Below are 27,543 nucleotides of genomic sequence, written 5' to 3'. Positions count from 1 at the left end.
CGTACGCACAAAAGAAGGCGTACGCCACTCTCTACGCAATAGTTGAGATTTATAAAAAGCAAACTTGACGGGAAAATGTGCGGTCCTTCACGCAAGCTCTGACCCAGGCGTACGCACAAAAACGGGTGAAATGAGAAACGGCGACACCGTCGGCAGATGGAAGAAACACGTGAAAGTGACAGTGTGCGCCAAATCGTGCTGGCATGTGCTGTGCTACACAATGTGGCACAGCTTAAAAACGTGCCTCTACCCCCTGGCGCTGATTGCTGTGTTGGCCCCGACCCTGAACCCCATCCCCACGCATTTGAGCCAAACGCTGCTGCTGTGCGCCAGCGTTTGGAAGTGATGCGTCGCTTGTAAAGAAAAAGAGGTGTGGAAAGTATTATTTATTTAAGAATTCCCTCATCGTGCAGTTTATTTCAGTCAGGGCGATCTTGATTTCGCCCAACTCCTTGGCCACCTCTCTGATTGAACTACTGACTTCCCTCTGCATTTCAAGGACTGCATCGGTGAGGACACGTCCACTGCTGGAGGGTTGAGAGCCGCGTGCCGTGGAGACGCTGGGGCCAGACGGCTGCTCAGCTGCAGCATCGTAACCACTGGCCCCGCTGGAACACCCAGCAACTAAAATAAAATTGTTCTATATTAATAATCTGTAATTGTGTAGCCTGCATACATGTGACTTGACTGCATTCATTTGAATTATTTCTCTTACCTGTGTCACCCTGACCCTGGCGCGTCGGCGTCCCCTCCGTCTCAGTCAGGTGACTGAGGCGGAGGAGGACGCCGATAAGGGGGACTTAATAGGGATTCCCCAATAATAGCGGCCAGTTTCTCATCAAGAGGGGTCAGCTCCGGTCCCCCCCCCCACACGTGGCGGACACACTCTGCCGATGCAGCGCTAGACGTTCTTTTGCCTCGACTTTGATGTCCGATCATTTCTTTCATTTCTTTTTTATTTCGGCCACGTCCGAGGTTGAGAGGCTACAGCATTTACGGCGTCTGCCACCGTTTGCCGCTCACGTGCCTTTTTGGCATTAGTAATGCCCACACTGTGCCCTCCAAACAACGTTTTCTCCTCTTTTTCACCTCGCCAACGATAACTTCTACTTCACATTAAGTGAAGTTACGTTTTTTTGATTTCCCCTCTGTGTTTGCCATGATTTAGCAAGCCATGAATATTAATTTGTGGGCGTTTCACGGACTATTTATGGGCAACTATGGGCGTGTCATGTAGCCGCAAAAGCTGCGCTGCATTTAGAATCGGTTGTGATTTATAAAGGGAAAGATGCGTAGGATGTGCGTGCGCACGGTTTTATAACTCCGAATATTTCTGTGCGTACGCACATCCTATGTTTCATCCGTACGCCACTTCTGACGCAAATCCTACGCAAAGTTTTATAAATGAGGCCCTTAGTCTTTGCAGAACTTCTTTATTGTGCTGACTGACTATATTTGTACAGCGTGTTGATAGATTTATAGAAAAAAATCCACTTTGTCTGCAAGAATTCAACCCAACCGTTAGTCATTCACAGGGAGCAGAAACTTTAAAGTCTCCTGGTAAGATGCAGAAGATACGTCATTCATTTACTTTGGTCTAAAACAAGTTGATGTGAAGAAGTTTCAGTTTCATTCTTCAGACATCAAAGGACCTCAGAGGTAGAAAACAGCAACAGTGATGAAACAATAAAAGCTCATAAACTGGATTTAAATCACAATCCTCAGAACAAAAGCCGATTCCAATCAACGAGTTGCTGAGCAGCAGTGCTTCATTCTTCAAGGCAAACCTGTTCTCCCTTTAGACAAAGACTACGACTGTCTCCTCCAAATCAATGCCAATAACCTGAGTTTTGAGCCGCCATCTTTGCAGGCGTTTGAACGCTCATGAGACACCATCCAGCCTAAGAGTCCAAGCGCCACCTGGAACGCAGGGGAGCTCCGGGAGGAGGACAGCCAGGCCGGCGTTGGGGTAAAGAGGGGCCCAGGGTAACGATGAAGGACTCCCCAGCAGGATCACTTCAGTGGCTGCTGAGGTTTTAGGCGTCAAAAGATTCAGTGTCGTGGTAGGCGGGGCTGCAGTCACAATGGCGTAGATGGAGGATCCTTTAGAGGTGTACCTGCAGAAACAGAGAAAGTCTGTGTTCTGTATGAAAACGTCAGAACAATGAAGACGACAGAGATCGTTCACTCGCATTGGTATTTTTTTTGGTTTTTTTTTCCAGAGTAAAGGTAGGCTGCCAGTTACCAGAGTCCTGTGTTGGCTTATTAATAAGGGAATAACAACACAAAAACAATTCAGCAGTTTTTGACAGACATGGACTCTTTTTTTACACATAGGCAGTGAGGTGGGGTGGCTGCTGCTCCTTTTTGGGCTACTTTCCATCACTTCTAGGTCTGAAGCAGTCAACTGAAACAGGAACACAAGGCTCTGCAGACTTCGGTCTTGTGTCACTCAGATTACTGTACTACTGTACTATTTGGTTAAGTACAAACAAAAATGACCTTGAAAGACTTCAGAAAGTGCAGAACAGGGCTGCAAGATTGGCTCTGGGTCCCCCTTTTTAAGGACTAACACAGACTGGATGCATAAATGTCTTTCATGGATGAAAATTCAGGACAGGCTTGCATGTGGTCGGATTTTGTTTCTGTATAAAATCTGGAAAAACACTAGAAAACCTTCTGTTCCTTTTACTCTCCCTTCACCAAGAACTAATGCTCTAAAACACGTGTCAAACTCAAGGCCTGGGGGACAAATGTGGCCCTCCATGTCATTTTATGTGGCCCGCGAGAGCATAAAGGCTTTTAATTTATTAAAATAAAAATAGGTTTTATTTATTATATCTTATTCATTTCTTGGGGGAATCGGACTTGAAGTACCGGATTGGGTAACTATACATTAGGACTTAAACACTGTCCATATAACCTAACCTGACAGAATCAAATTTAATAGGATTTATGTTAGAGTAACAAGCAAACATATGTTTTTGTTTTTTTATGCAACTGCAATTGTCACTTTAAAATTTTATAGCAAATAAATAAAGAGTTATTTGACATCAAGGAGTAGTTACATTTATTTTTCAATAATTCATCAAGTTATATCTGGCCCTTTGAGCACAGACACTATGCTGATGTGGCCCTCTGTGAAGTGAGTGAGTTTGAGACCCCTACTCTAAAAGAACAGTCATAAGCTGCGTTTACATGGACAAAAGTAATCGGAATGAACGCCTGATCGGAAGAAAAATGCGTCATGTAAACACGCCGTTTGGAATACTCCGTCCCGATCAGACTCGTTCGGATCCAAATTTCTTTCCGATGGACATAGGTGGGTTATGCAGATTGTTGATCCGATCGTTGTTCATGTAAACGGTTCATTCCGATCGTCTGTCACTACTGCTCTGGTTTAACGTCACGCATAGACGGTGTTTTGCCCCAGAGAAACACCGTGTTTTGCTCCAGAGAAAGCTTTGGCGCTCAAACAGGACCGACCCGCTGCACTCCGCCCTCGCCCCGCGGGCTCCTTGCCTCTCCCTTCCTATCTTCTCTGACACCCCTCGCGAGGGGGGTGCCGGTGAGGAGCGCGTCGTGTCCCAGACGTCCGGACCCCGCACCGTCCGGGCGCAGCTGCTGGTGGACGGAGCGAACCGTGTCTCTGACCAGAGCGTTTAATGAAGAGAAACCATATTTTAACGGGGGGGTATTTAGAATTTATAATTTGGTGTTTGCATTTTTATGTTGGTTTAAAATTAAATGACAACAAATTTTTCCTCTGAATTTTTTACTCAAATGTCTTGTTTTTATAGTGAATATTGTGATATAGTTGTATTAAAAACTGGAGAAATGAAAACTGTTTTCACTTCACAACGTCTTCTGAAAAGGCTTAAAAGTTTCGATCCAAACGTTTCTAGAGTGTCGGGATCATCTTTTCTTACCAGACTGGGACAGTGGTGTTCTCCATCTGGACCCTCCAGGGTTTGGAGGCGTAGATGGCCTCTCCGTTGACCTGGAGCCAGGCTCCAACGCCCCGAAGCCTCTCCTCAAACACGGCAGGGATCATTCCATCAGCCGTGGGACCCACATTGAGAAGGTAGTTGCCCCCAAGAGCAACTGTGCTGACCAGATCCTGCAACCAAACGGAGCGGACTCATGAGTCGATGACCAAATCAAGAAATTCTCTTTTTTTGTAGTTATAAAGTCGAGTGTTTCCAGGATGCAGGGTTTAGTCAATCGATTTGACTTGAAGGTTAAATAGTCTCAAACCTCAATAATGGTGGGCAGGTCCATGAGTTCCATGATCCTCATATTCCGTCTGTAACCCCAGGACAGAGTGTCCACAGACGTGCATTTCTCCCACTTGTGCTCTGGCAGCTGGCCTGGGGAGTACTTGTCTTGGCAGTTGTAATAGCCGCCGTGTTTGCAGGCACAGCCAGCCCCCCACCGGTCATTGGTCACCACGGTGTCCTAGGATTAGGGGGAGGAGGAGTCATGATCAATGCTCCTTGCAGCAGTCACTCCACTCACCTTCTACATCGTATAGAAACCTACTTTTACAGGGCTGTCATTGTAGAGCCAGGCCAGGAACTCGGCGGAGTTCCAGTAGCTGTCTGGCGCCTCCCAGTCTCCATCGGACCAGATCAGCTCCGGTCGATACCTGTAAGACACAGAAACCGAGCGTTTAATGAAGGGACTGCTTCAAAACTTCACTGTTGATCTTGGACTGATGGAGGACACACCTGACAACCATATTGTAGAGCTCTGGAAGCAACTTCTGCTTCACAAAGTCCTGCGTCCTGAAGCCATTCTTCTTGTCGTTCAGGTACAGGGGGTGGAACCACTCATATAAGGAGTTGTAGAGTCCATAGTGCAGGGACCTGAACAAAAATGTGTAAATCCTCACAAGAATGCAAGAACACTTTTGGTATCAGGAAAAGTTGTAAAAAAAAAACCTTGGAGAACTGGAAACAAATGAAAATCTTCACACCAGAGGTTTTAGCTCTAAGGCAGAAGTGTCTGACTCCAAGTCTCAGCATCCAGCATCCTGCTGATTTTTAGGAAAATCTGCTGCCGATTACCTGGATAACGTGAGATTTGCAGAGGAGCTTTAATTGCAGGTTAGTTGGAAAACGTGAAAAACACCGACCACCGAGCCTTGGAGTTTGACATCTGTGCTCTCAGGTCACTTATACCATGGTCCGGTTGAATACTCGATTCTGATTGGCTGCTGGGTGTGCATTAAAACATGATAACCGCACGGTGAAAAAAGAAGTTCCGGTCACCTAGCTTAAATGTTTTGTATCACTGCGCCGGCTTCTTTAAAACAACCTTTTGCTTCATCATTTGGACAAGAACAAGCGGTAAGAGGTGAACTTTCTCTCTGAACTGATGCTTTATTTAACACATCAGAATGATCAGCATTTATATATTTGAACTAATATATATATTAGTTCATGCACCGCATCACGTAACAAATAGTCCGCTTTTTGGGAGAAAAGCGATCCAAATCGGGAAAAAAAACAAGAATTAAGGACTAAAAACTGGTTAATATGTATTGCTTTTGTAAGTGACCATGATATAAGCGGGTTAATGGCCTTCGAAGTGTGCGTTATTACTCCGCTTCGCATCGGACGGTTCAGGCTTCCATGGCGTGCATTAAAAAGTGATAACGCCACTTCGTCAGCCATTAAACCTTACATGACTTCTGTGATGACCCACCTGTTGCGCACGGCCTCTCCCAGCTCTCCCACTAAATCCCTGTGAGGACCGGAATCAACAGAGTTCCAGTTCCAGGAGTTCACAGACTTCCAGTTTGTAAATCCTTCATGATGTTTGGCAGTGAGGACGACGTACCTGACAAAGCAAAAGGAAGATGAAGCAAAGGAACCGGGTCTGCACATAAACCAATGGAACTTCAACTGTGTCTTTCATTCACAGATAACAGATGCATTCTAGTCTGTTCGGATCATTTTTCCTCTTTGATTCTGCAATGTAAAGCAGAAAAGAAGTGATGCAACAGTACAGATCTCTGTGTAGATGATATGGACTTAAAAGGAGAAAGACTGAACCTTGTAGAAGGTGGATAACTTTTGCAAAGACCACGAATTGATATAAAATCCCTAAAAAGGGTCTCCTGTCACAGCACCAGACTGGAATGCAGGCCCAGTTCTTCCCATATATTTTTGTCACCTGCATAACAGGTGATTATGTCTCAGGCCTGTTGCCATGGCGATGACAGTAATTCTCCAGTTTGATCATCTGGACAGAGGCTTCTGACAGTATAGTGCAGGGGTCTGCTACCCGAGGCTCTGGAGCCACATGTGGGTCTTTAGTTTAAGAAAAATACAAACTTTCTCTTTTTGGAAAGCAACTTTAAAGTTAGAAAGTGAGTAAGCAGCTTAAAAAAAGCAAATTAACGAATCACTCATTGACTGTATAAGAGAACTGGACTGAGTGACTGTGACATCACCCGTAGAAACCAGTACTTCCGGTTCCAACCAAAGTCTGTTCAGTCACCATTTTTCAGCGATACGGACGCCTCCATTTGGAGCCGGACAAAGTCAGGCAGCAGTGATTGGTCTAAATTGCTGTTTCTATAGCACCTACTGTCGCCAATCAGGACTGAGCTTGTCAGAAGTACACAACCCTTCCACTGAAAGCTGGCTCAGGAGAATCTGTCAATCAAATTTTCAACGTGAGGGTCAGTTGACAGCACATGCTTTTACTGAAGGATGTGATTGGTCAGTTTATAACTTGCAATAAAGGAATAAAAAAAAATCAGACAGCCGTAAGACAGAGTGAAGATAATGAAGCAATTAAAACAAAACAAAAATCCATCATAATATAAGTCTTTATGCAGACAATGTATTGCTCTTGCTCCTAAACTCTGAATTCTCAATTTCCAGAGCAGTGACAGATATTGACACTTCATCAATCTCTGAGTACACTATTAACTGGATCAGTGCCATTACCACTCAATGGTAATGTGGAGCCAACTTATAACATTAAAGACGGGGAACATTAAATATCTAGGTGTCACATACCCCGTCTATCAGAGTTAGTGCAATTAAACCTTATAGTAGGCCTGCACAACAAATTACAAATTTATCATCACGATATCAAGCTGCGCAATACACATTTCACAGAAGTTGGCAAAAATTGCTATAAATGGTAACCTTAAATTTGTTAAAACAATCTTATGGCAGTTTGAAGTATTTACCGAATCAAATAAATACCTTTATGTATTTGACAAACAGATGGACCCCTTTTATGTTGGGTTCTCGCCTCCTATGTAGACGTGGGTCATTTGGAGTACAATCTAAGTTATGTTGACTCTTATTTTAATTAAACCATTGTATTTGAATGTAAATGATGTATTTTGTTGTTTTGCCATTTGTTCATGTACCGTCATCGCAATTTTGATCACTATTATCGCATACTGTGCAGTCCTACCATTACTTAAAAATGTACAGGACAACCTAAAACGATGGGTCAACCTGCCGATATCACTCATGGGCAGAACAGCTTCAGTTAAAATGAAAATACTACCAAAAATTAACTAACTTTTTTCTATTATCCCAATACTACCAGCTGCAACGTGGTTTAAATCATTGGATACATCCATATCCACGTCTTTAATGGAAAAATAAGCCATTGGTTTAAAAACTTTGAAAAATGCTAAATCTCATGGTGGTTTAGTTTCCAAACTACCTCAACGTCTTCCTTGCTCATAGACTACAGTATATTTTAAAATGGTAGAATAATAACCCAACAGCCCACTCAGCGATGGATGTAGAAGAGTCGTGAAGAGATCAGATCTGCCATTCATTAGCAGTTCCATTAAGCGGTATGTTTGCTTTAAATTTATTCATATTAAAGATACGTTACCAGCATGGTGGGAACTCTTTAAAACGACTTATTCTTATTCTACACGGAGTTAACGGACTCCTTTTGGAACGATCCTGACATCCTGATAAGAGAATTGTTAACTTCTCCACCTGGCAGAACACACATGTTAAACCTAAAGCTAAGTGTTGTAGTCCTATTTTATATTTTTATTTCTAGAACGGTGCTAGACCATGCAGACACTTAAAAGTCAAGAGTAAAATTTTAAAATCGAATCTAAAATAAACGGGAAACCAGTGTAGAGCGTGGTATGGGGACAATGTGATCACACCGTCTGGTCTCCGTTAGTAAACGGGCAGCTGAATTCTGGACCAGCTGAAGATGGCGGAGGAGGGACTGGTCCATCCCAGAATAAAGTAGTCCAGTCTAGAGAAGATGAAGACATGAACAACCCTTTCCAGGGTGTCATGAGGGAGATATGGCTTTACTGTATTGATAAATCTGAGATGATAAAAGCTAGACTGGACTACTGCACTAACATATATCAAATTTAAAACTACTATCTGAAATAACCCCAAGATTCCTGATAGAAGACAGGTTAGAGTACAATGATCCACTGGGACTACTGCATTCTGTCAAAAGGTCAGTTTTCTCAAACAGAAGTACTTCCGTTGTTTTTTTTTTTCATTTAAGCAGAGGAAGTTTAGGTTCATCCAAGTTTTAACTTCCTCTAAACACTTCTGTAGGTTCTCTACACACTGGGCTCCACCAGATTTTATTGGTAAATAAATCTGTATGTCATCTGCATAACAGTGATAGAACACATTATACTGATCAAAGATGGCACCCAGTGGGGAAGCAGGTATAACGGAAATAACATAGGACCTAAGATTGAGCCTTGAGGTACCCCATGTCTAAGTGGGGCCTTTGTGGACGAGAATTGTCCAAGTTGGACAGAAAAACTCCTATCAGATAAGTAAGACTCAAATCATTTAAGTGCTGTGCCTCTCACGCCAACAGACTGCTCTAATCGATAAAGTAAAACATCATGATCAGCTGTGTCAAATGCAGCAAGTAGATCCAGAAGGGTCTCCCCGCAGAGGCTCCAGAATCCACAGTTAAAAGCAAATCGTTGCACACCCTGAGTAGAGCCATTTCCGTTCTGTGACGTGATCTAAAACCAGACTGGAATTTATCAAAAATGCCATAAAGCTCTAGATCAGGGGTGGGCAAACTACGGCCCGCGGGATGGATCCGGCCCGCCTCCATGTTTGGTCCGGCCCACTGAATAATATCAGAGACCTGTTTTTTATTTTTATCTGGCCACACGATCAAGACCCACATAGAATGTAACATTTTATTCCCCCCTTTTGCAGTCTGGGCTCCAACCTGAAACCCTCTAAAATCCCTGTTAAACAGAACAGAAGACAGTCTTCCCTTTCTACGTCGCAGTTCATTTTCATACTTTTAGAGCAATTATGCTGTTCTTTTTCAACAGCGCACCCTGTTGTGTCCTGATTGGCTGGAGACCTTGTCAATCAATCTCCTCCGTACCATGTCTCCTGTGCAGAAACGCGGAGTTCTTCAGATCAGAAATCTTTGATCGATCAGATCTTTGTTTTCATTCTAAGATCCTGGACCTAATTTCTATGAAGGTTTTGAAAATTTAGACGAGAGAAAAGGGTGAAAATGTTCATGTCTGTCGGAGAAAAGTCTGTAATCATTCGCCCTGGATTTCACCGATCCCGGGTTATTTTTAGAATGTCACCCCTGCCATAAATGAGGGAACTCTGTACTGGTGAAAAGGTAATGCAGATAAATGCGTAGCTGCAGCAGAAGACATAGAAATTAGCTTTTGTCATTATTACAGCTTGAGAAACAGACGTGCAGGACACAGCTGCTCAGTTTTAGCGCAAACTGTGAGCCGTGTGAGGAGCTGCAGCCCTCAAAGTCTCAGCGGGACAAAAACAGTAGAAGATCGACTATTTATTGTTTTGTTTTTTTTAGTGTATCAGCATATTCTTTCCAGACATTTTGTCTTTGAAAATCACAGTTATTTGATCATTTTTAATTTTATAAATAGTGCTGTTTATTTTATTAAAAGGATCATGAATTAATCAACGATTATGTGGCTTTACAATACATACAGTTATTGTGGCCTCACAAGAAAAGGTTTGGGGACTCCGCTCTAGCATCCATGTGGTGTTGGAAGATCTGTTGTTTTTTTATTCTTCCAATCATTCAAACACCACACGAACACAGCATTTCTCCGAGTTTTACATGAGGTACATCAAGACGTTGGTGCAACTGGCTCTAAAAGGAGCCAATTTTAAAAGTTTTAACCTAAAAACTCTAAAATGCTCCGTTTTAAAATATAATTTTCAATTCAAATGTTTTTATCCAGATTCTATGTTATTTCTTTCTCACTCCACGCATCTGCTCCTGGTCCGGCCCTTCTATCCAATTTTAGAACCCTATGTGGCCCGCGAGTAAAAATAATTGCTCACCCCTGATCTAGATGGTCCTGTAGCTAGAGATATACCATCGTCTTTAAACTTTTTGAAAGAAAAGGCAGCTTGGGTATTAGACATGTTACACATTCCTTACCTCAGTCATGGGCACTTTAAAGCACCAATAATAAAATGATGCTCCAAAGAATTAAACACTTATAAAAGTCTAAAGAAAGAAAATCAGACTGTCAAGCTGCACAAGTTCTGAGTGATGTGATAAATAAAATGAATCTAATATTGTTTGACATGTGACGACTCTGCATGACGAATCCCTATAGACTTTGGTTAATAATAGCATCCTGTGTGAATGTAGCTGCAGAACATCTTACTTTGCTCCGGAGGCCTTGAATATGTCCGCCCACTCCCCAGGACTGAAGAACTCCGCGTGGAAGTGACGCGCAAACTCCGGGTAGCTGAACCCAGGCGGGTAGTTGTCGGTCATGAAGCTGACGCACTTTGGGTCGGGAGGCTGCTGGCCCTGCCAGTGCCACCAGAACCACTCGCTCTGAAACGCGGGGACCGAAAATACCCCCCAGTGAATAAAAATGCCCAGCTTGGCTTCGTCGTACCATGGGGGCAGCGGCCTACCGTCCAGACTTTTCCAATCCGGGGAGTATCGCGCCGCCGAGTGAGAAACAACGGCGACGAGCAAAACAAAAACAGTTTTCATTTCTGGGGGGTGGTTAACTTGTTAGCGGTTAACCTCTGAAACTCTCTGAATAAACTAATACATCCAACAACTTACAACCAAATTGAGCCTAAATAAACAAAAACAAGAAAATATCGACTTGACGTTTCGTGGTTTGTTGTGAAACTTACTTCCTGATCACGTGAATGGTCACGTGACACAAGACCTCTTCTCCTCCTCCTTGTGATTTAAATGGGGGAGGCACCAATGACAAGGTGCAATACCGCCACCTACTGGAAGTAGTTGGAGTGTGGCTCAGAATGGGGGACTACATATGGAGAGAAATTAGACTCAGTTGGATTTGTGCGTGCGTAATTCTTGATTTGTGCGTAAATTAGGATTTGTGTATGCATATTCTTGCTTTGTGCGTGTGTAAATTAGGATTTGTGCATAAATTTGGATTTGTGCGTGATTTGTTACTCACATAATACGTTTTGTGTATAAGTTAAAAAAATATAAAATTAAAAAAATACAAAATGCAATTTACATATGCACAAATCAAGATTACAACAGCTTGAAACTACTTACACACACACATCTTTAAAAAACACGCACGAATCCCTTGTTACGCACACACCAAGCCAAAGTTACGCACGGATCTACCTTGAGACTGTTTTCACGTCTCCCAAATTCGTCCGTAAGTGCTGCGTTTAAATACCAGTGGAATGCTCGGTCATTAGAATTTTCTTATCAGCCTTCCCTTCTAAACGTATCCAGAAAATGACTCAATCAACACATGAAGACAGTAGATGTTAGTGTTGAACATAGAGGCTACTTACTTCGGGGCGCTGACCACCGAGATGGGCCGCCATTCTTCCCGTGACTCTCTCAGTCTGACTGCCTTTGATTTTTCCAGAAGAAAAAAAACAGTGCCCCCTACTGGTCGTTCCTGTTACGCATTTTGTATCAATTCGGTGTCTCGGAGAATAATATACTTTTAATATATATATTAGCGTTTAAAAGTGAACGTCATATTCTCAGATAATTTTAATTTTCCTTTAAAGTTTTTTTAAGCCCTTCTACACCCACTGAAGGAAATACGTTTAGAAGGGAAGGCTGATAGGAAAATTCTAATGACCGAGCATTCCACTGGAAACGCGTGGAGAAAAAAAAGAAAGAAAGCGCTATACTTCCGTGAGACGGAGTCGGAGATTTTAATGACGGCGTATGAAGATTATACGGCCATCAAGAAAGTAACACGACTGCATCATCAAAAGAAAGAGTTTCTGCTTGGAGAAAAATAATGGACAGAGTAAATGCACGTGTTTCTGATCTTATTTCCAATTACATTGTGATGTATATTTATATACAACGTATAAAACTTAAATGAATTGATTCAATTGGTAACAAGTAATTGAGTTAATTTCATTCATCTTCTTCTGTTTATCCCTTTCGGGGTCACAGGGCTGCCGGAGCCTATCCCGGCCACTTATAAGCAAAGGCAGGGGACACCCTGGACAGGTCGCCAGTCTGTCGCAGGGTCACACATATCACACACCCATGCACACTCACGTTCACACCTATGGACAACTTAGATTAACCAATTAACCTATGAAGCATGTTTTTGGACGGTGGGAGGAAGCCGGAGAACCCACACATGCACGGGGAGAACATGCAAACTCCACACAGAAAGGTCCCACCAATGGTGTTCTGGTACAGGTCCCTCAGCCAGGACTTCAACCGGGGGCCTTCTTGCTGTGAGGCAAGGGCGCTTACCACTGCGCCACTGTGAGTTAAATGTATTCAACCTAATTTCTTATGTCTATCCAACTAAATAATTGTTTATACAACTCAAATTTACATATTCATCTAACTAAATGTCATGTTACTCCAATTCAATTAAATGTTTTTCCATATTAATTTATTTTACTTTTTGAACTCTCATATGTCTAAATTAGAGTCTGCAGATATTTTCATTTTTTATAAAATTAAAACATTAAAAATGATGCAGTGTGGTTTTATAATATATACCATGCATTTAATTTATGATTCTGACTGTAACTTCAGTACCATACTGTTGCACTAGGGGTGCTAAATAATCTCATCATCCTCTCCCTCCCTCTCACTCATGGTGCAGAAAGAATTTAACATAACTGGGTAAAATAACTCGGCAAAACACAGTAAGACAGCTAAACAACTAAACACATTTAGACAAAAACCCACACCTACAGTTTTTCCTCCATTGGTTTGGCTCATTTCCTGAAACAGAAATTACATTCTCAAAACAACATGGAAAAACCTCCAAACCACTTGGCAATTGTTCACAACAGAATCTCATTAATTTCTCATTAATTTCATCAAATTGCAAATATCTTAGTACATGTCTCAATGTCTTAGTACATCTTTGCAATTCATTAAGTACAGGTAACCTATACATTTAGCACTATTTCCAAGTGAATAGATCTTGTTGATCTAAACTGATTGTTGATTCTCAGTCTAATGGTTGTTCGCTCCAAAATGAGTCAGCATCATTTCATTGTGTAAGTCATCACATGCACAATAGTCTGTTCAATTGTCAAAATTGTTCAAGAACATATACCATGAATACTATAAATGAATCCCTTGGAACATTTGATAAATTTATTTTTTGATTTGATCTCTGAAGCTGAGAGAGGTCTCTTAGGGCCTCACCTACATCTATATGTTATTGTATGGGACAATGTGAATTTCCACCATGGCCCGCTCATCAGGGCCTTTTTCTCTACTCATCCAAGGATGGTCATAGTGTTTCTACCACCTTACTCTCCTTTCCTCAATCCTATTGAGGAGTTTTTCTCCGCTTGGAGGTGGAGAGTGTCTGAGCATCGGGCTCAAGATCAGAGGTCCCTGCTCCATGCATTTGATGCTGCGTGTGAGGATATTACAGGAGATCAGTGTAGGGGATGGTTGAGACATGCACGCCGTTTCTTCCCTTGTTGCATCGCAAGGGAGAATGTACGCTGTGACAGACAGACAGCAGAGTGTGGACGATGGCCAGGAGAGGGAGGGTGAGGACAGCGACCAGTGAAGAACTGTTAGTTATGTAACTCAAGCATTATTTACAGCACTGTAGGCTGCATACCATTTTCATTGTTTTTGTTTGTTTATTTTATAAAGTACATTATGCTGTATACATTTTCTTTTTACTCTGATGAAAGTTACTTTCTGTGTGTGAATAATAATGGTTAGAATTTCCTTGGCAGTATGAGTGCAATGTGTGCTGTTACTGTAAACCTAAGAGGCTACTCTTCCCCTAAAATCCTTTTTCTTTTTTTCAGTTTTATACAAAATTGTATTCCGTTAGCTATACAAAAACAGTACAGTGACCATTGTCAATAAAGGACTGAGCTAAAACTGAAAGGTGGACATGAGGGATATTTCAATGGTCCTCTGCTATAGTGAAAAAACATCTAATCATTCTGACTTGCAGTGCTTACACAATGCAAAAGGGACAAAGTATTTTGGAGGCACTGCCTGTTTAAATGAGAAGGAAATTTAGTTTTGACACGGGAGTGAATTGTTTTGGGAGAGATATGAGCTTTTGCAGGTGAACCATGGTGTTGTGCCGAACCATCCATATTATTGTGACAAAAGCACCAAGAGTGTTGAGAACGTCCGGTCTGATCAAGAAATGAGACAAAGCTATTGAGAAGGATCTTTGCCATTTTGGTGGCACTAACTCTTTACATGGGAAAGGAATTTAGTTATGAAGCATGAAGAACAGTTTTGGGAGATATATTAGATTTTGCAAGTGAGCTATTGTGTTGTGCTAAACTGTAAGACTGTTTTGCCAAATGATCTTAGAGTTTTCAGAATGTAATTCCTGTTTCAAGAAATGAGCCAAACCAATGGAGAAAAACTGTAAACCCAAATCCGTCCAGACAGGCAAAGGGAATGGTATCCCACAATTCCTTGAGCTGCCGATCTAACAGCAGCACCAAAGTTACACCTACTTCATTGAATTAATTTAAATGAAAGTAAAATAACTGTCTGATAACTATGTGTTTTATTTAAGCTGACTGAACTAAAATAAATGATTTATCTTGACTGAAGCAAATAATTAAGTTAGATCAAAGTAAAAAAGTTTATCATTCCAACATCCATATGTGGTCTTATCACCCTCTCATGGTGGAAAAAGTATTATCTGAGCTTCTTCATCCACTAAATCATCTTCAAATGGACACGCCATGCTGCTTCACCTCTCTGAAAACAAACTAACCTTCAACATAACCTGCTCCAGACCAGGTTATGTTCATGCCATGGGAACTAAGCACACCCTAAAACATATCTCTGTTTGAGATTTGTATTACATCTGAACCTGACCGTAATGATAAACATCCAGTAGTTTGTTGCTTTATGCTGCTTCATGGTTTTAACCCCCCCCCTCCTATGATCACCCTCCTACCCCCCCCTTAACATCACTCTCTCTTCTTCCCTCCTTTCCTTTTCCGTCCGGTCCAACACAAAAGATTTTCAAATATGATTAAAATGAATAAAGTTTGGCCTCGATTACAAAAGGGGTTTATTCAGACATACCTCTGGTTTGTCAGAAGATTCTTAACCCCTGTTGTTAAAGTAAAATATGTCCAACACAAGAGGCCCTCAGCTCTCATCTGTTTGCCCAGCTGTTGGACAGGACAAGTTTAAAAAAATAAATAAATAAACAAAAAAACATACCTCTGTTATTTTAACCGAAAACTGAGGTTATCCGCTTCCTTAGCCTCAAATTTACCATGGTAACTCAAATAACCGGCTTATTGGAATACCCCCCTGGTCCCACTCGGTGCAAAGTCACCAAGTCCCCGTTCAGGATGTGATATAGCAGCGTCCGTCTGTCCGTTGTCTTGGCATGGTAGATGAAATAGCGCCACACAGCCGTCGTTTTCTCTGTACCCCAAAGAGAGAGTCACATTTTAATCGGGGACACAGCCGACACTTTCCACCCCTCCAACTTTACCAGAAACTCTTCATCTGAAATGTAAGCAGGTAGACCAAGAAAAGACACCACCAGCTCATCATTTGCAATACGCCGATCAAAGTGCCGTTTTTCCTTAAATTTAACGAGAAATTGAGGGTTTTAAGTGCTGCAATGATATTGATGTGTTTGTGGAATAGTTTTTTTCCCTTTCTGTGGCGTGTTTTTAGTAAAAGATGCGCTAATAGATTGTAAAACTGTCGCTTTCTGCTTCATTTTTCTCCTGCTAGTTTACTCGTCTTTTGATTGTTCACATTCTGGATAAGTTATGTGAACATATGTTGATGCACACTTGAACGATTACAAGGAAAAGTAGCTTTATTACAATGTAATCCATGAACCCGATCTCGTTTGAAGACGTTTTTTCATGTTTATAAAGGAAAAATGTTGAACCTGCAATGACATTTTGCTCCGTTTTGCCGGTCACAGGAGTGACTTTGTTGTGTACAAAAATGTCTGTAAGTTCTGCAATGTCTGACATCCAGGATGCTCCTAAGCCTATCCCTACTTTGTGGAGGCGGTCAGGTTCCACCAGGCGTTTGAGGAGGCACGGGTGAGGTCTTTTCAGCCTGAGCAGGAGGGACAAACCCTTGTTGGCTTTGGGGACTTCAAACTCAAGACCCTGCAGAGCCTGTATGAGTCTGAGGACCCCAAGAAGATCTGGTACTTATTCCCAGAGGATCACATGTTGTAATACAGTTTGTCATCATATGAACAGATGGGAAATTTTAGCTTTAACTGACAATAACACTAGATTACGAGAACATGGAGAACAGCATTTTTGGATGTTGCACTTATGTCCCCACACTGTAGTTTCTACTTATTTGGTTTCTTACCAGGTTAGTCAACTACTTGCGGAGGAAGGCTCCTGCACCAGGAACACAGATGGAGAACGCCGTACGCTTCATCAAGGCCAGAGACAGACAGAAAGCTGCTGCTGCATCTGCTGCTGCAACTACCACCTCTCCCAGCAGCAGCAGCAGCTCTGCATCAGTTCCTTCAGGCCCTGCAGCCAAATCTGCACAGAGGTAGAATGTTTAAGTCTCAAAGCTGTTCACTGCAGTGCAGCTGCTTGTGTTCTAATAAATTGACATTTAACATCTTATTTTTTAGATTTACCTTTTGTTCCTGATGCTCCACCTCCTTCCCCTGACTGTGGCATCTCTGCTGGGCCGAGCGGCCAACCGGATACGGTTCTCCCTTTGGCTGGGCTTGAGGAGTAGCCAGTTCCAGTTGTCCTCCCTCCACCTCCATCAGCTGGCAATGCAGAGGTGATGCGACAGTAGCTGCAGCTTTTTGTGTCTCTGTGTCGCTAACAGCAGTCATACCTTAAAGCTGCTTAAAGTTGTCTCTTCAGCTGCTGCCTGAGTCCTGGCGGGCAGCTCTCACTGCGGAGCAGCAGCAGTGGATCGGGCGGGTGCTGTTCACCAGGGACAGCTCGGGGAGGTCCAAGCTCATCACTGAGCTGAATCTGTGGTGGAACCCTCCCCAACCCCGCCCAATCTACCACCAACCTCCTACGTCCCCTGACCTGTTTTTCACATGTCGGCTGTTCCTGTGGATGCCCCACAGGATCTGGGGCCTTCAGCTGACATGTCCCCAGCCTTTGTGTGGCGGGTCACTGACGAAGGCTGGGCTGTACAAGACCATCCGGAGGGTCCTGGACATCGACGGCTGGTACCTCATGGCCACGGAGTACCTGGAGTGCTGTCGGTGTAAGAAGAAGGTCGGGGGGTGGTCACAGGGGATCATAAGGCAGCTGGCTCCCACCCACAGCTGCCAGTTTCCTGCTGTACTCACGTACAAGTAAGAGGCAACATTGCCTCACGTGTTAGTTTGTGTGTAAAACTTTGTCTACATGTTGGCATCTTGTGAATTGATCCAGGCTGTCCTGTGACCAAAGGGTGGTTGCACAGCTCAGGTCTCACACGTTGGGCAACAGTGCCAACCGGCTGTACAACACCCTGCGGGAGCAGCACTCGGACTCCTGGATGCGAAGAGCGATCCACTACCTTAGCGTCTGCAAGCAGTTCCTGGCCTTGAGCAATGTGGGGGGGGCAGTTTCCACCACCTCCACCTATGCCCCCTCTTCCATCACCCGTCTGGCTGCTGACGGTTTATGGCTACGACGTCCTGATGAGGCTGGACGAGTACAAGCCCAGGATCACGTCCACCTTTGGATCCATTCTAAAAAATGGATTCCACCAAGAAGGTGTGGGAATATTTTTCTCCTGTGGATTCTCCAACAGCAGTCTGAGTCTGTTCTGACGAAAACATCTCTGTTCAGGTGACAAAGAAGCTCACAGGGTTACCAATGCTTCCTCGCAGGGTAACCTCATGAGCATCCTCACCTGCTCTGAGGGCTCTGAGGGTCTGTCCAGGATGGCGGCCGGGGTGATGAGGAGGTATCGACTTGCCAAGCCCCCCTCCCCCCCAGCTCATCTATTTGGATCACGACTGCTGCAGGGTCCTGATGGTCAGTCAGGATACCAACATGTCCTGAAGCTGACCAAGGTCCAGGTGGAGATCAGGAGTCTGCCTGCAATCTTCAACAGCAGGGTGGACAGAATCATCACACTCTGGAAACGCCTGCCAGACTGTGACAAACAGCGGGTCGTCTACCCTGCAGGTATTGGGACAGACAGCCTAAAGGGCGCTTCAAGGCCACGAAGGGGAAGAGCTCTTCCTGTCCTGGGAAGGAGAATCTCCAACGGTACGATTGGTTTCTAGAAGTCTTAGTTTACTTTGAAATCTACTCCCTTTTTTTCATGCTGTCATTTCTTCCACATGACTCCAGCGGCTTTCTGGGACTGAACTCTGGTCCTGCAAACTGATGCCAGCCGCCTGGTGGAGGCCATTTGCAGCCAGCTCTGCCGCCTCCACCCGTCAGCTACCAGAACCGGGGGGGTTCTGAAGACACATTGGTCCCTGGTCTTGGGGGACTATGTGGCCATCAGGGAGGCCGTCCTCAGGAACCTCAGGCTGATGGCTGAGACTGGACTTCAGCTGTTTCAGCTGAACCAGAGGACCCTGTCACAGTGGTGAGAGCTCCAACTTCTGCAGTCTGGTGCATCTTTTCCAACTATCCCAGCATCCCGGTACCAGCCTCTCTCTGTCTTCTCCAGGTTCTCCTGTCAGCCAAAAAAATGGGAGAGGGCTGTGCTCTCTGGTTGCTCCAGTCGTTTCCCTGCAGCTTAAGGGCTGTCCTTGGTTCAGGTGGGACAGGGACAGCCCTACAACTACAAGCTGCCAGAGGAGAACATTCATCTGTCAGCAACACCATCCGGGGCTGAACCAGCTCGACTCTGAAGCTCCTCCTCCACCATCACCACCTCCTCCTCCTCCTGAGTGTGTGCCCAGGACCACCGTCTTTAGAAGGAGGAAAGCGGCAGAAGCAGCACTGGAGGAAGGCCTTCCAGCAGCCACAAAAGTCCACCGACAGGTTGTGCAGTACACCTGCAGAAAGTGTGGCCAGCCCAAAAGGCTAGACACTGGCCACACACGCATGTCTGGGCTGTCGTACTGCGGAACTGTGGGCGGGAAAAGTGTGGAGGAGCGGAGGGAACAGATGAAATGGGAACAGGAACAATGAAGACCTTCAAAAATATATCTATATTTTTTTATTTGAAAAATGAATATTTTTTGTTGCAATTTTGTGTTATTTCGTTTTGATGGATGGACAGATGGAGAACGCCGTACGCTTTGTAAAGGCCAGAGACAGACAGAAAGCTGCTGCTACAACTACCACCTCTCCCAGCAGCAGCAGCTCTGCATCAGTTCCACAGCCAAATCTGCACAGAGGTAGAATGTTTCAGTCTCAAATCTGTTCACTGCAGTGCGTCTGCTTGTGTTCTTAGAATACCCATTTGACATCTTATCTGTTTTTTAGATTCACATCCTTTGTCTCTGGTTGGCTTCCTCCGTCTGTGGTGGAAATGCAGGTTAAAGTGAAGCAGCTTGTGGGCAGACCTGCATTTCCAGGTACATTAGAAATGAACAGTCAGAGTAGAGTGTAGATCTCGTCATGTGATCAGTGAATTTATGTGGTATGGTGGTGTTTTCAGCCTCCTCTACCCCCTCTTCTTCATCCAAAACCCTTGAGGATCCTACTTATGAAGGGCTGGTCAGCGCTTTAGTTGACATAGAGTGTGGGTAACAGAACAGACACATTCAAAGCTCAGGTTGGACACATTGATGTCTCAGCTGATTTAACTGCTATTTTTCTATTATCACTGGACTCAGAAGTCATGGTTGCCATATCAACGATGCCGTCACTTCCCAGTTGTTTCTGAATTCAGTCCAAAATCCAGGAGTGGTTTTCTCCATCTTAAATGGGAGTAGTTTTACTAGAGTTAGCTCATGTCACCACATTTAGAATAATTAGAACAAAATGACATTGGTGACTGTATCAATCCTCTGTTGTGCTGGCTGAAAGAAAGAAAGACTGTGGAGTCCAAGCAAATCTCCACATGCATCAAGAAAGTAGATGTCATTTAACAACTTGTTAAAAGTTTCTAAAGAAAAAGCAGAACCTGCAATGATAGTTTCCTCTGTTTTGCTACAGGAGTGACTTTGTTTTGTGCAGACAATGGCTTCAAGTTAACATTTCTTGTGAAATATTTGGTCTTTCTAACTTCTCATCAACATTTCTGGAGTTTTTTTACTTGTCTTTGCTTTGTTTAGAGTGAACATCCAGCATTCAGAAGAGCGTCCAATGGGACGCTCCTTTTAAAAGCCTCAAATGAGGAGCAACATGGCCTCCAAAAGGAGACCCACAGGGCCAAAACCCCGGAGGAGGTGGAGAAGGAGGCACGGCCCACGTCACCAGTGAGGGTGGGGATATCACTAACCCCACCCTGGTGCTGAGCCGGTGGAAGATCCAGTTCGGTAAATACCAGGACAAGACTTTCCACTGGCTGCTGGAAAACGACGTGGGCAACGCCGTCAACCTGGTGTCCTCCCACCAGAAGGAGCCAGAGAGGACATCAGTCCCCACTGATGGTCAACAAGGTGATGAGTCTGAGGTTCATTTCTCTCAGTTCAAAGTTTGATGTTTTAACAGAACTTTTGGACCTGCAGGACGGCCTCATCCGTTACTCCTCAGCATATCCTGGCTTTGTGGAGGTTCAGGTTCCACCAGGCGTTTGAGGAGGAACGGGTGAGGTCTCTTCAGCCTGGGCAGGAGGGACAGGCCCTTGTTGGCTTTGGGGACTTTAAGTTCGAGACCCTGCAGACCCTGTATGAGTCTGAGGACCCCAAGAAGATCTGGTACTTAATCACAGAGGATCATATGTTGTAATACAGTTTGTCATCATATGAACAGATGGGAAATTTTAGCTTTAACTGACAATAACACTAGATTACGAGAACATGGAGAACAGCATTTTTTGATGTTGCACCTGTGTCCCCACTCTGGAGTTCCAACTTAATTGTTTTCTCATCTGGTTAGTCAACTACTTGCGGAGGAAGGCTCCTGCTCCAGGAACACAGATGGAGAACGCCGTACGCTTCATCAAGGCCAGAAACAGACAGAAAGTTGCTGCTGCATCTGCTGCTGCAACTACCACCTCTCCCTGCAGCAGCAGCAGCTCTGCATCAGTTCCTTCAGGCCCTGCAGCCAAATCTGCACAGAGGTAGAATGTTTCAGTCTCAAAGCTGTTCCCTGCAGTGTGTCTGCTTGTGTTCTAATAAATTGACATTTAACATCTTATTTTTTAGATTTACATCCTTTGTCTCTGGTCGCCGTTCTCTGTCTGTGGTGGAAATGCAGGTTAAAGTGAAGCAGCTTGTGGGCAGACCTGCATTTCCAGGTACATTAGAAATGAACAGTCAGAGTAGAGTGTAGATCTCGTCATGTGATCAGTTAATTTATGTGGTATTGTGGTGTTTTCAGCTTCCTCTACACCTGCTGCTTCATCCAAAACTTTTGTGGAGCCTAATGATGAAGAGCTGGTCAGCGCTGTAGTTGACATAGAGCGTGAGTAACAGAACAGACACATTCAGAGGTCAGGTTGGACACGTTGATGTGTCAGCTGATGTTAACTGCTGTTTTTTTCTATTTTAAAATAATTATCTGATGGGAGATGAACTGGAAACAGAACAGTAAGTTTGTGTTTGGATGAAACTTTGCCTTGGTCTAAGTGCTGCTTCTCACTCACAAGCCACTTCAGCTTCATCATGACTACTAGATGATCAGCAGCTCAACACCAACTCTCTCACCTATTTAGTCACTTCTTTCTGCTTTCAGCATCCGTCTTTCATTAAGAGCAAAATATTAACTTTTCATGTAATCCACCTCTTCTACCTTCTGCGGGCTAATGAGGAGGTATCGACTCGCCAAAGTCATCACCCCCCAGCTCATCTACGTGGATCACGACTGCTGCTGCAGCAGAGACGGCGTGTCCAAGACATCTGCCTTGTTTTGGGTACCAACTCAGATTCACTATGTTTGCACTACTGCTGACACAGTTCAGTCCTAAAGGTCTCTCAACGTTTGTCTTGTAGGAGTGGGGGCAGCTGCCTGGTGGTTCGACTTGACATTTGGTACCTGATGCGCCGCTTTGCGTCAGGTGTGACCACTGAGAGCCACCAGCTCCATCCCACCTTCATGAGGCAGCTGTCTCACTGCATCTTCCAGGTGGACCCCGGAGGAGCCCGCCGTCTGACTCAGGCTAAGCGGTCCCAGCTGGAGGGGAAGCACGGAATGATCCAGAGGGTTTCCAAGGAGGAATGGAGGCTCCACTGTCGTCGTCGAACACGTGGAGCTGAGAAGACAGCACTCCTCACCCAAAACCTTCTGGACACCTTCAGTGGCCCGGCAGGACCCGACACCCTGGACATCCAGTTGCTGGATGCTTTCCGCATTGAGGAGATCTGGAGCACCCAGGACCGGCACCTTAACTGCATCCACGACTGGCCGCGGGGGGGCAGCTCTACACCGAGACTACACCTCCGGCTGCAGCTGAGGAACATCTGTCGCCTCTCCACTCCTAAAGTGGCAACCTCAAGCACGCCCTAACCAGAAGAGCCAAAGGGTGCTTGGTCTTCAGATGGTTAAGGATTTCACCAAACCTGCTGCGTCCACAGGTGAATAATAACTAAAAGTGATCACAGGTGTAGATCTGACTGCATATGAACCTACAAAAATGACCAAAGCTCTCTGTCGTCACTGCAGGGGAGCTCATCGGGGTGGAGTACCTGTACCAGCAGACGGGCAGCGTGCTTGAGGATGTCAGCCTGGACCCTGACGCTCCGGACGAGGCTGCTCATCATCTCCTCTGAGACAGCAGCCCGGTCAGGTGACCCAGCTGGCACCAGCAGGTCTGGGAGCCATCCAGTCCCCTCCACCACCACCAAAGAGGATGTCCGTCCCGGTTCCTCGCAGTCTTCTGGTCAGCATCCCTCCTCAGACTCTGAGGTAAAATCTACAACCCCAGTCCTCTATCAAACGATGTGAAGTTGTGTATTTTTAGTAGATTTTCTGTGCTTTGCATTTGCCAACTGTCCATTTGCTTCTGTCTCAGGAAGAGGTCCAGGGTCCTGATGGTCAGTCAGGATACCAGCATGTCCTGAAGCTGGCCAAGGCCCTGGTGGAGATCAGGAGTCTGCCTGCAATCTCCAACAGCAGGGTGGACAGAATCATTACACTCTGGAAACGCCTGCCAGACTGTGACAAACAGCGGGTCGTCTACCCTGCAGGCCCCGGGACAGACAGCCTAAAGGGCGTTTCAAGGCCGCGAAGGGGAAGAGCTCTTCCTGTCCTGGGAACTTCTGAGCGCGTGCCCAGGACCACCGCTTTTAGAAGGAGGAAACCAGCAGAAGCAGAAGCACCAGAGGAAGGCCTTCCACCAGCCACAAAAGTCCACCGACAGGTTGTGCAGTACACCTGCAGAAAGTGTGGCCAGCCCAAAAGGCTAGACCAGGGGTCGGCAACCCATGGCTCCGGAGCCACATGTGGCTCTTTCATCCTTCTGTCGTGGCTCCCTGTGACTTTGGAAAATAATGAGTATTTTATAAAAAAAAATATATATATTTTATTTTTTTTTTCATTTTAAAATATAATTCTGAATTTGAAGATTGTGGTAAACTTGTAACATTAAAATTAAACGTTTTTAATATTTTTAATCACCCAAAATATGCGTCACATCCGCCGATGTGCGACATTCGAATTCTTGGTCACGTCTGGCAGCCGGCGTTTTTCCAGCACACTACCAGCGTGATTTTTTGACCCCTGCCTGGAAGGTAAATAAATGATGGATAAAAGGAAAATTTCTGAAGATAACAGAACGTTTAATGCTACGTGGGCAGATTCTTTTGCTTTCACTGCTGATGAAACTGGTTTACCAGTCTGCTTAATATGTGGTGAAATATTGGCAAACGACAAAAAGTCAAATGTTGCGAGACATTTCGAGAACAAACACTCTGCCTTTGCTAAAAAATATCCCAAGGGAGAGGAGCGAAAAAAGGCCGTTTCGGAGCTGATGCAGAAGGCTGATGTGAGCAGAAGTCACTTCAAGAAATGGATTAAAACTGGAAATTCAACTACATGTACAAGTTTCGTGGTTGCTCAGGAAATAGTCAAGCATGGGAAGCCATTTACAGATGGAGAATACCTCAAAGAAACATTTATTAAGATTTCCAAACATCTGTTCTCGGACTTCAAAAACAAAGATGAAATTTTGCAGAAAATAAAAGATATGCCTCTCTCTGCAAAAATTGTCCAAGACAGAAGTGTGAATATGGCAGAAAACGTCACCAGACAGCAGATTGAAGATATCAATTCAGCTTTGGCGTATGCAATCGCCTGTAATATGTCCAAAGACAAAAATGACATTGAACAAATAGCGCTGTTCTGCCGATACGTGAGCGCTGCCGGGCCACAGGAAGAAATGATTGAATTGATACCGTTAAAAGGCCAAACACGAGGGGAGGACATCTGCGAGGCTGTCTTGCATTGTTTAAGAACCAAAGAAATAAAGACCACCCACCTGGTGCCCGTGGCTTCTGATGGGGCACCATCTATGACGGGGGCTCAGAAGGGCTTTGTGGCTTTACTGCAGAAGTCACTGGATAGAAAGTTGCTGACATTCCATTGCATCTTGCATCAAGAAGCATTGTGTGCGCAAACATTTCCTCCAGAATGCACCCAAGTAATGGATCTTGTCATTCAGATTGTTAACAAAATAATGGCAAATGGTTTAAATCACCGTCAGTTCCGCTCATTACTGGATGAGTTGGACAGCGCGTATTCTGATCTCTTGCTGCATAACAAGGTCCGGTGGCTGTCCAGAGGGGTAGTGCTGAAACGCTTTGCAGCGTGTCTGGAAGAGGTGAAAGTTTTCCTCAGCAACAAAGGGCTCACTTTTCCTGAGCTGGAACAGCCAGAGTGGCAAGAAAAACTCCACTTCATGGTTGATATGACAGCCCACCTGAACACGTTGAACACATCTCTTCAGGGGAAAGGAGGCACAGCTCTGCACATGCTGGAAGAGGTGTTGGGATTCGAGCGCAAATTGACAGTGTTCGCCACGGATTTAAAGCGAGGTACACTGTATCACTTCCCCGCTTTGAGAGAGTTCCAACAAGCTGGCAATGCCATAAATTCACAGTATTTGAAATCTGTAATCACTGCAATGCAAACATCATTTGGAAAACGATTCTGTGAGTTCAGACAAGAAAAACACACCTTATCCTTCCCCGTCACTCCCCTGACCATCGATCCATCCCAGTTGAACATGACTGCATTTGCAGGTGTAGTAAGTCAACCTGATCTGGAGATGGAACTGGCCGACATCTGGGTTTTTAAGTTCAAAAGCTTGACAGCTTATCTAGAAAATGTGTCCCGTCAGAAGGCCGTTCTCGCTCAGAATCACAAATGGAGCGACATTGCAAACCTTCCCAAACAGGACAAACTTGTGTTTGAGACATGGAATGCCATCCCCGACAGCTACATAAATATGAAGAGGTATGCATTTGGGGTCCTGGAAATCTTCGGATCCACATACATCTGTGAGCAGGTCTTCTCCAACGTGAACTTTATTAAAAACAAGCACCGCTCACGCCTCACACACATCAGCTTACGTTCCTGTTTGAAGATGAAGGTGACATCTTACAGCCCTGACGTGAAGAAGCTGTGCAGCGAGGTTCAGGAGCAAAAATCACATTAACCAGGTAAAATAAATATTTTAATTGATTATTGTTTTCCATGTGTGTGTGCGTGCATTCGTGCGTTCGTTTATGTGAAGTATAAAAGTGACATAAATACATAACTATATATTAAATTAAGTGCAGTAGTCCTTTTTTTTTTTAAATCCAGGAGGACAAATGGCTGCACACTCCAGTACACGCGATGTGACAGAAGCAGGCTGCGTATTTTTTTGTTTTGCATTGTTCGTTCAGTGCTGGTGGATGATATTTGGATAAGTTTGGATTTTTATCTCATAAATAAGAGGACTCAAATAGACACCGGGTATTTTATTTGAAATTAAGCATCAACCAAGTGTTAAATGCTTTTTGTTACATGTAGAAATAAAATTCTGTGTTCTCTGCAGCAGTTCGTTGATTTCATTTTCATAAATGCAATAGTTTTTTGTACACAGGGGTACTCACACTTTTTTGGCGTGTGAGCTACTTTTGAATCGACAATGTCTTAAAGATCTACCTATAAATGATTAAGAACTACACAGTAAGATTACACAAAGATACTTTTGTATTAACAGATGAGGCGTTTTATTACAAAGACAGAAAGCAGCGACTATGGTATGTCATGCTCTGTTGTAAACCGTGCTATGGGGGGAGCATGTCATTTCAAAGACGCTGCTGGCTCTGACTAAGCGTGTGCCACGAGAAAACAGCGCTTCTTAATAAGCTCGTATTTATCGGGCTAGAACTGCAGAGCTGATAGCAGGGGGAGACAAGCGGGGCGGCTTCAATAAACACTCCAGCTGTCCGTAGAGGTCTGCTGCCGGGGACATGATGTGCCGCGGGGCAGAAAGAGTTTGCGCTCAGTGTTTTTAAAGACGCGTCTGCAGTGACGTATGTATCAGAGGATGTCCGATTGGCCAATCTGCATGTCAATCAAGTCCCGTACTTCTCATTGAGGATTTTGATTGGCTGGTGGATTTTTAAGAAGTACTTTTTTTTTTTATTCTTCTCTGTCCCGCGAGCTACACTCATGTCCTTGAAGATCGACCGGTCGATCGCGATCGACGTAATGAGCACCGTCGATATAATATATACATGCATAATATATATAATGATGTCAAAACGGGTTTTGGCTCCGGGTTCTTTCTTTTTATTAGGGGCGGTCCCAAATGGCTCTTTGAGTAAAAAAGGTTGCCGACCCAAAAGGCTAGACACTGGCCACACACGCATGTCTGGGCTGTCGTACTGCGTAACTGTGGGCGGGAAAAGTGTGGAGGAGCGGAGGGAACAGATGAAATGGGAACAGAAACAAATAAGGCTTTCAAAAATATATCTATATTTTTTTATTTCACAAACAAATATTTTTTGTTGCAAAGCTTGTGTTATTTCGTTTTGATGGATGGACAGATGGA

General features: G+C 44.3%; 2 protein-coding genes across 2 annotated transcripts; one reads left to right on the top strand and one right to left on the bottom strand.

Annotated features, from left to right (window-relative positions):
- Nucleotides 1-1,416: 1,416 nt before the first annotated feature.
- On the bottom strand, nucleotides 1,417-11,200 carry fuca1 (alpha-L-fucosidase 1). Its single transcript, XM_004074247.4, has 7 exons — nucleotides 10,676-11,200; nucleotides 5,710-5,844; nucleotides 4,731-4,868; nucleotides 4,543-4,648; nucleotides 4,258-4,458; nucleotides 3,930-4,120; nucleotides 1,417-2,117 (listed from the first exon to the last, which is right to left on the bottom strand). Exons 1-7 carry the CDS (start codon nucleotides 11,014-11,016, stop codon nucleotides 1,883-1,885), a joined length of 1,347 nt encoding a protein of 448 aa, XP_004074295.1. The 5' UTR covers nucleotides 11,017-11,200; the 3' UTR covers nucleotides 1,417-1,882.
- Nucleotides 11,201-16,827: 5,627 nt separating this feature from the next.
- LOC110015985 (general transcription factor II-I repeat domain-containing protein 2) lies at nucleotides 16,828-27,061 on the top strand. Its single transcript, XM_023960193.1, has 6 exons — nucleotides 16,828-17,016; nucleotides 17,102-18,701; nucleotides 18,786-20,998; nucleotides 21,068-23,074; nucleotides 23,163-26,158; nucleotides 26,304-27,061. The coding sequence occupies exon 5, from the start codon at nucleotides 24,238-24,240 to the stop codon at nucleotides 26,152-26,154; it is 1,917 nt and encodes a 638-aa protein (XP_023815961.1). The 5' UTR covers nucleotides 16,828-17,016; nucleotides 17,102-18,701; nucleotides 18,786-20,998; nucleotides 21,068-23,074; nucleotides 23,163-24,237; the 3' UTR covers nucleotides 26,155-26,158; nucleotides 26,304-27,061.
- Nucleotides 27,062-27,543: the final 482 nt, after the last annotated feature.

The sequence above is a fragment of the Oryzias latipes genome, chromosome 11, assembly GCF_002234675.1.
Source record: "Oryzias latipes chromosome 11, ASM223467v1".
NCBI classification, from domain to species: Eukaryota; Metazoa; Chordata; class Actinopteri; order Beloniformes; family Adrianichthyidae; genus Oryzias; species Oryzias latipes.
Note: the sequence above shows the minus strand (reverse complement) of the source record. Positions and strands in the feature narration are given on the sequence as shown.

Bases quoted from the DNA above. Each gene is read 5' to 3' on its own strand.
- LOC110015985 (XM_023960193.1), top strand. From the start codon at position 24,238: ATGATGGATAAAAGGAAAATTTCTGAAGATAACAGAACGTTTAATGCT.
- fuca1 (XM_004074247.4), bottom strand. From the start codon at position 11,016: ATGAAAACTGTTTTTGTTTTGCTCGTCGCCGTTGTTTCTCACTCGGCG. The intron at 5,845-10,675 runs GTAAGATGTTCT...TTGCTTTGTCAG, and splicing joins TTCAAGGCCTCCGGAGCAAA to GTACGTCGTCCTCACTGCCA. The intron at 4,649-4,730 runs GTGTGTCCTCCA...TGTGTCTTACAG, and splicing joins CTCTACAATATGGTTGTCAG to GTATCGACCGGAGCTGATCT.